The sequence below is a fragment of the Lactuca sativa genome, chromosome 4 (genome assembly GCF_002870075.4).
Source record: "Lactuca sativa cultivar Salinas chromosome 4, Lsat_Salinas_v11, whole genome shotgun sequence".
Lineage (NCBI taxonomy): Eukaryota > Viridiplantae > Streptophyta > Magnoliopsida > Asterales > Asteraceae > Lactuca > Lactuca sativa.
In genome coordinates this window covers 97,503,303-97,511,773 of record NC_056626.2, presented here as the reverse complement: position 1 = coordinate 97,511,773, position 8,471 = coordinate 97,503,303, and the positions used below count along the sequence as shown (strand labels likewise).

The 8,471-nt window shown below is 33.5% G+C and overlaps 1 protein-coding gene across 1 annotated transcript; it reads right to left on the bottom strand.

Annotated features, from left to right (window-relative positions):
- Window positions 1-2,286: 2,286 nt before the first annotated feature.
- Window positions 2,287-3,060, bottom strand: LOC111920157 (uncharacterized). The gene has a single exon (XM_023915756.3). It carries the CDS (start codon window positions 2,982-2,984, stop codon window positions 2,661-2,663), a length of 324 nt encoding a protein of 107 aa, XP_023771524.1. The 5' UTR covers window positions 2,985-3,060; the 3' UTR covers window positions 2,287-2,660.
- Between the last annotated feature and the right edge of the window lie 5,411 nt (window positions 3,061-8,471).

Sequence of the window (8,471 nt, the reverse complement as noted above, 5' to 3'; positions counted from 1 at the left end):
CAATAATATCTTGGAGAATGTTTGATATGTTTATCTTTGGCTCCAATGGAGCCACTCCTGGTATTTCAAGCCCCTTTCAATTTTATTAAAATATTTTATCCCATCTTTGCATAACATTATTTAAAATATAAGAGCTTCACACCCAACATAAAAAATAAATGAGAAATCATGAGTGATTTTGATTTTTTTGGAATAAAGGCTCATGTTGTCTATTAAGGGCATTATTGACATTTATAACCTTACATTATATGACTTTTTAGCTTTTTAGTCTTGTCACCAAATGAAATTGTAGAGTTTATTTGTGTTCTATAAAATAAACTTCTTTTTTAACATTGCAAATGCTTTAAATTACATCGATGGTTTGTGTAGGGAAAATGTACTGATTTTTCTTCTTCATGTTCTTTAAATTTGTGTGTATCTATCTTTGTATATATTATATGAACATTAATCCTTAAAGCACGATATAGATAGGATTTTTTTTCCCATTTCGAAGGTAAATAGAGTTTTAAACCACATATTAAACAGTCGCGTACAAATATCCAAATGAATCTTACAACATGACAAGTCGTTTTTACCATACTAAGGATGAGTATTCAATTACAATAGGGGTACAAATGGGAATAAACAATCATGTTACAGAGGTTGATAAAATCAAGGATTTTGTGTCTACATTATACTGGTATCACGAAGAAGAAAAAAAACAAGAAATTGTTATATAAGGAGAAGAGAATGAAACCTGATGGAAGCCTTGTAAGGACGTCGCAACTGGTAAAGAGGGACAAGCTGAAGATATTTTTTTTGTGTGTGCTGTAGTTTACATGAAATCCTTATATAGGGTTAAGGGTAGATTGGTAAACACTAAATTTTTATCTTTATCAACGATTCCTTTCTCTCCAATTCTCTCAAATTTGGGAGGAAAATTAGGAGAGAAGATGATCCTCTGATTTCCTTTCTTTTTTTTCCAAATCATTCCAAACAAAAACAAAAAACTCAGGAACATGATTGACTCCTATTTCCCTCTGATTCCCTCCCTTTCCAAATCGTTCCCGAGATGTAGCAAATAAAAGAAGAGAAGAGAAAAAAAAGTAAGGAGAGAAAAGAAGAGAAAAGAAAGGAAACAAAATTCGTCTTTTGTGTTTCCGAGTTGGAGAGAAGTGGAAAGAAAAATAAAAATTTTGTTCTTTCTCTCCAAATCCTTTCAAATATGAAGGAAAGTTAGGAGGAAAAATGATCATTCTATTTCCTTCCACTTTCTTCTTTTAATGAAACTCAGAAACACCAATTTATTTTACTTTCCTCTCACTTCCACCAATTTTCTTTCTTTTCTCTCCTTAACATGAACTCGGGAACGGGACTGAGAAACAAGGTGTAAATGAGTCCAAAACAAGTGAGCTAATAATAAATATGAGCTAATATAAATATATAGACTAATAGCCCCAAGTGGCAACATACATAAAGAAGGCTAGCACACTATAAAGATGCATTCAAATGATTAATTCTGAATGCCGAAACCATTACTCTATATTTACCGACTTGGGGGTTAATGGGAATGATACATGTCTTTCTATTTTAGTTTGTCCAAATCCAGCTAAATGACAAAATTAACATCTTATAGACATTAAATCCATTCCATGCCAAGTAAAAAGTTGGCTCCAAGCTAACATCAATCTACTATGTTTCATATTTATGTTTTTTTGCCTATAAAAACCAAAGACCACGATACAAAAGGAGACAAGACCCACACATAAACATTAATAGACTCTTACTTGCACCCCTCTCCAAATCTAAATTTGGCTTTGAAGAGTATTTGAATAAGCCCTCAACCAACTAAGGTAGCATCAAAACCACAGAAATTCACATAGTAAATGTAAGAGAAACATGCAATTATATATCTTGCCGGTTTCATATCTCATTTTTTGGTTGACTTTTGACATGCTTCCCACCTTGTGTGTGTAAGAAGAACTTAATAAAAAATAGAAACCTAAATATTGTAACCCATCAAACTTATCATATTCATTAAACAAAAGTCATACTAAATCGTATGTCTTTTGCTTGGCCGAAAGTGTGATTTTTATAATGACATAATTTTTTAACGTCATACATTGACATATTTTTTAACGGCTTACAATGCATATAACGGAACACTTGAAATTCAAATCATTGTAGTTGTTTGCTTCTTATGAAGCAAAATAAATAATATCGATTTTCTTTTTGTAATAATTATGGAATCATCAAATGCATAATTATAACTACAGATTCTGAAGAATTTGTATCTGTGTCTCTTGCTATTTATAACTAATCTTTGGTATCCTTCTCATTCACTGTATCAGGCATATATATGGGAGATTACAATTAGATCCCTATAATAAAGGGATAGAATATACAACAATAAATGTAATACAATCAAACATAATTTCTTCTAATAATAACCATAACCCAACAATAATGCATAGAGACTATCGCCAAAAGTTTTACCAAGTTGAGCGTTCTATCATTTCTCTTAGATGAACATCCTCAAGTCGAAATTTTACAGGAGAACATATATATAGGAATTTAAGTAAAGGAGTGAATCTGAAATTTGAATAAACATAAAGAAGAAGAAGAAGAAGAAGAAAAAGAAGCCAAAATTTGGAAGAAGCATATATAAAAAGCAAAAGTGGTTATTGAATGATGGTGGGGATCTTGAGAACTGCTTGTCGAACAGAAAACATGCGTTTCCATTGTTGAAGAATGCCAACTCTTGCAGCTCCAAATCTGCTTACTACCAATATGCTTTTCTTCAACTTCTTCATCTTCTTTCCAAACTTGATCTTCAATCTGAACATTCGAACTTTCAACCAAGATGGTCTTCTGCTTTTTCGGATCGAATCATCAGCTTTCTCCAATGATTTATAGATCAAGAATTGTGCTTTTCTGCTCTTAATCTCTTCTGGATCCTCCATTTCCATCTTTGCGTAAGCATATTGCTTGCCATAAAGATCCATTTCTCAAAGAGAGAGAGTGAGAGAGATGAATGAGAAAACGAGTAGAGAGAGATAGATGGGAGAGAGAAGTTCTAAAGGCGTTATTTATAGGGTAATAATGGGTATTTTTAAGGTATTATTCGGGGATAGAGAGAGAAAGAGAAAGAAAGAGAGATGAATAATGATCAAGGTGTTAATATATATGTATTTAAAATTAAATGTCAAAAAAAATGTGTTATAGAGTTATACCATTCAATTATTTCACATATTTAATTAAGGTTTGTATTATTAATGTACATAATTATTGACATGGCAGACATTGTGTGAAAATTGGTGACGTGGACTTCTAATTACATTTATAATTAATTCAATTTTCATTTAAGTTTTTGTTTTTGTTTTTATTTTTATTTTTTAATCATATAAAGGTGGTCGTATGTACGGCGACCCTTTGTAAACCCCAAAGAAACACCCACCACACAGTCTACAGTTGTCCCTAGTGTTGAATTCTTTCACACTTTCTCAACCCCACCATTCTTCTCTAATAAAATCTGAAACCCTAACAATGGTGATTTAATAGAGTCAACGAAGAAAAGGTTGTTTACAGCTACATGGGGAGCAGGATCAGCGGAGGGGATGTCACCGGGGCCGGCCTTAGACTTGTACAGTATGAGTCACCGCCTATGGTCCAAATTTTCTAGAGCCCATAATTGTTTTTTCTTGACTATTTGTATATCTAATTTCTAATATATAAATGCACAAATTTCTTGGTTATAAATTGAAAAAAATACATCAAAAATAAACAAATATGTAAATAAAAAATGCCCAATTATTTAGTTCAAGAAGACATTCAATAGGCATGGGGCATAAGCAAACCTCATTATATATACTTATTAAGTGATTTGTTCTCGAGTTCTATTTAAGCATGAATATGGATGGATATGAAGAAAATGTGAGAGATATCGAAGGAAAATCATGTTTCCGAGTTTAACTGATGGAAGAAAAATGAGGGGAAAAAAATATTTTGGAGTCATACGGATTCTGAAAGCAAACACAAAAGCTTAAAAGTTTTCTTTTGTTTATTTTGAACTTTGGAACACGGAGTAAAGGGAATTTTTCCTTCCCCTCATTTTTTTTTTCTGTCAATATTTTTCTTTTTTTTCCTTTATTGAATTTACTAAAAACTCAGGAACAAGGTGTAAAAGTGGATGATCTTATAAATAGTTAAGTTTTATCACTTCAGAGTTTGCCCACATTATTTTGAGAGGTTGGTAACTTCGGTCCCTCCACTGCCTATTCACCCAATATCCTCTAATCGTATGTCTCCACCGCTTACTTCCCAAATACGGTCCACCTTCTATCTTCTATCATCTTCGGTTCTCCCTCTACCCCGTTGATTGTTTCATTTTATTTACTTCTTTTTATAGTTTATTTTAGCATATTTCATTTATAGTTTAGCTAATTTTAATGTGTATTTTCTTTTTTGTTATTTTATTACTATATCGGGTATTTTCTTGTTTCGTGAGCATAATTGTAGATTTTAAAGAGACTAGCGGAGCGGGATCTTTAGGAGGCATATGGACTTGGAAGACAACAATGATTATGGGTTTGATAACTAATGGAGATGACGCATGGAGTAGGCTTGTTGATTATTTGAAGGCTTTTAGAAGAAGAGCTTTGAATTTGCAAGAAAATGGAAGAATATTTTGTTGGATCAGGTGTCTAAGCCTATAACTATAATCGGTGTGTACTTGATTTGATAGTAGCATGTTCCTTTTAGGTTGCCTTCACCATAGCAACTTGACATGATGACTTTTAGAGAGAGAGATTATTTAATGATGTAATAATATATTATAAGATTAATATATTAATTAGAAATCATATTATTTAATTAGTATTTAATCAGAAATTAATTTTGTATTAATTTTGGGATTAAAAGAACTGATTAAAAGTACGAGGACTAGTTTTGCAAATCATTGATAGTTACAAATTGGGCTGATGGACTCCCTTTGAAAGGGTTGGACAAAATCTATAAGAGGCCCTATAAAAATCGTCCAAGGCCTTCTAGAAGGAGGGTTTATTGGCTGCTTGGAGCCAAAGCAAGGAATTGAGGTTTCCACCTGAAAATCCTAGCAGCCATAGCTATTTAAAAGATCCCCTGACCTCTAATTTTTTGTCCACTGCTTCCAAGAAGAAACCCTAGCCGAATTTTGCCTTCCCTCTCACTCATCATTTGTTTTGGTGTTTATGACTCCATTATAGGTGCAACACTTGGGACACTAAAGCTTTCAAGAGTCAAGATCATCCGTGGAATCCTTGTTATTACAAGATAACAAACAAGGTAACATTCTAACCCTATTTTCATATTGAATTTCAAAATTATATGCTAGTATTAGGGTTATTGCTTTGGAAGTTTTATTTGTATGTATAACTAGAGAAAAAAATTAGATCCAAAGCAATTAGGGTTGCATAATCACATAGGATGTTGTTATGCTCAAAACCCATTAGTGGTATCAAAGCCTAGAATGTTTTTTTGTTATATTTGATGGAATAGTGACCTGTCCAAATCATTTGCAAACCAAAAAATCGACATCTGTTTGCACAACTCGACGAGTTCTATGATGAACTCGACGAGTTGGATGAACACGATGAGTCAATGCCCTGACTCGACGAGTTGACTCGTATGTTAGCTGATTTTCCGAATTTTTGATCTATTTTGGATTAGGATAATTACCATAACTCGTTTTTATCTCCATTAAATGATTTTACTGAATGGTAATTTGATTTCCTTATCAAAATAGATGGATTTTGTCAAATTTTAAAATAATGTTTAATTATATGATTAATTAATTATTTAAAATTTTGAACTAGTAATTTGGAAAGTTTCAAATTGCACCCTCGAAGTTTTGGAATTTAAAATTTAATTAAAATGTTAATTTTGAAATATTAAATTATAAAACCCTAGTATTTTAAAAGTCTAAAATACACCCTTATACTATTATAACATTAAAAGTTTAATATATATATATATATATATATATATATATATATATATATATATATATATATATATATATATATATATATATATATATATATATAAGATGAGTCAGTCTTACCGTTAGTAGGCCTCATTCATGAAGTCAATCTATAAAGGGTATAAGAAAACTATCTATAAAATGACGGTTGAATGGGTGTCCACTCTTACCTATCGCTTCCTTGATTGGTGGATGGTCGTTAGCCGAACAGGTAGGATAGGACATTAATTTTCTCATTAATAAGTATAATGATTAATATAAAGTAACTAAATGCTTTTATAAATTCTCAATCTTAGTTACTTTAGGAAAATGTGAATTTGATGCTAATCCATTAAATTGCACATTGCACTTTGCCAAGTTGTTAGTGGAGCGTGTGTGGTTAACCGGTACACTAATTTGGACTAGCAAAGAGTGGCAATTGGTAGCTCGTAAATTATCATTGGTCAATAGAGTGTGTGTGGTTAACCGACACATTAATTAGGTGGTAAATGACATCGGGAGTACCAAGCTAATTTACATGGTTATTCACACCTTGTTTGTGATCATCGATATCCCAGTAACAAACTTGAAGGGTATAATCGAGATTAAACATACAATTGAAAAGTTCAATGAATCTCAAAAGATCTAGGAATTTCATTTAATTAAACCTAATTCATTTAAATTTCGTTTTTCATGGTGGAATTGATAAATCGTCATTTACCTACCTTCAAATAATTTACGATTAGATTATGGCATCCCTCTTCCGAACTGTAAATTAATGTGTTGGGTCCCAACCTTAATATTTCATTTGGGTGTTATATTGAGGTTTTCTTATCTAATCAAAATTTGTCCTTCTTCGTTTGCATATGTCTTCTTCAAACAACATTTCCAATTCCTCAAACAACAACAACTCCTCCAACTCATTCTCGCTCTTGAGCATCTGCATGAAGGTGACATTTGATGGGTCCAATTTTAATGATTGGATCCACAACATCCGAATGGCCTTGCGATTCGAAGACAAAGAGTATGTCCTCAACAAGGAGCTGAACGAGATTGATGAGTCCATATCAACTCCCAAAGAAATTGCTAAGCATAAGGCTCATGCCAAGGATGCCACCAAAGTGTTGTGTATCATGGTTGCCACCATGACTCCCGAGTTGCAGCGGTTCTACGAAAACTATTGGCCTTAAAAAATGTGCCAGGACTTGATGGAAAAGTACCATCAAAGAGCGCATCAAGAAAGGTACGAGATAGTCACACAATTCATCACAACCAAGATGAAGAATGGAGAGTCCATCACGACCCACCTGCAACGTATGCAGAGATATGTGGATCGGTTGCTCAAGCTGAATGTGAACTTTGATGAAGAGTTGGATATTGATATAATCCTACACTCTTTACCTCCATGTTATGATCAGTTCAAGATGAATTATCATTTGAGCAAGGACGAAGTCACCTTGAGCAAACTTCAAGGTTTACTTAGAGCTGCTGAAAGTCGTTTAAAGGGAAAAGTGTCATTCCCGCTCCTACTGCTGCCACTCCTATCCTGGCCATTGGACAAGGAAAGGGGAAGAAGAGGAAAGCTCCCTCTAAATCGATTTGGAAGGGAAAGTCCCATGAAAGGACCTCTAGTGGATCCAAAGCAAAGTTCGGTTATGCTATTCCCTCTTCCGATCCGAAGGAAGCAACGTGATTCTATTGCCAAGACAAGGGGCATTGGAAGAGAAGCTGCCTGAAGTACTTGCAAGACATTATGGATGGGAAGATAAAGCTCACATTCGTAGGTATTTATATTATTCTATCTAAAAACTCATCACATGCTAGTTCTTGGGTCCTTGATACAGGATGTGGTTTTCCCATTTGTTCTGATTTGTAGGGCCTAAGAAGAAGTAGGGATGTGGAGCATGGGAAGATGAACCTAATAATGGGAAATAGGAGATCATTGTCTGTTACCAAGATCAGAGTTTATTCTTTAGTGCTTAGTAGTGGGTTAGGTTTAGATGTGAATGATTGTTGCTACTCGTCAGAAATGACGAAGAATATTATTTCCTTTCATGGTTTGTACAAACAAGGTTTTAGATTTTCATTTAATAATGAAATTGGTTCTATTAATGATTATTATAATGGTTTATTTAATTTTGAAGCATTGCCTTGTAATGGTGTATATGAAACTATGATGGTTGTAGATAACTTAGGAAATAATTTTTTGCATATTGATTCATCTAATGGTTTAGACAAGGCGTGCTTGAGGCATTGTTGTCTTGGACATGTCAACAAGACACTTATAGCCCAACTCCAAAAAGATGGAGTGTTGGAGTCATTTGACCTTAGGTCAGATGATACGTGCGAGTCTTGTTTTCTTGGAAAGATGACTAAATCACCTTTCATTGGTACTTGTGAAAGAGGTGAGGGACTGTTGGATCTCATACACACAGATGTGTGTGGGCCGTTCAGATCCACCACAAGGGATGCTAATCGCTTTTATGTGACTTTT

Excerpts from the sequence above, each read along its gene's own strand:
- LOC111920157 (XM_023915756.3), bottom strand. The coding sequence starts at position 2,984 with ATGGATCTTTATGGCAAGCAATATGCTTACGCAAAGATGGAAATGGAG.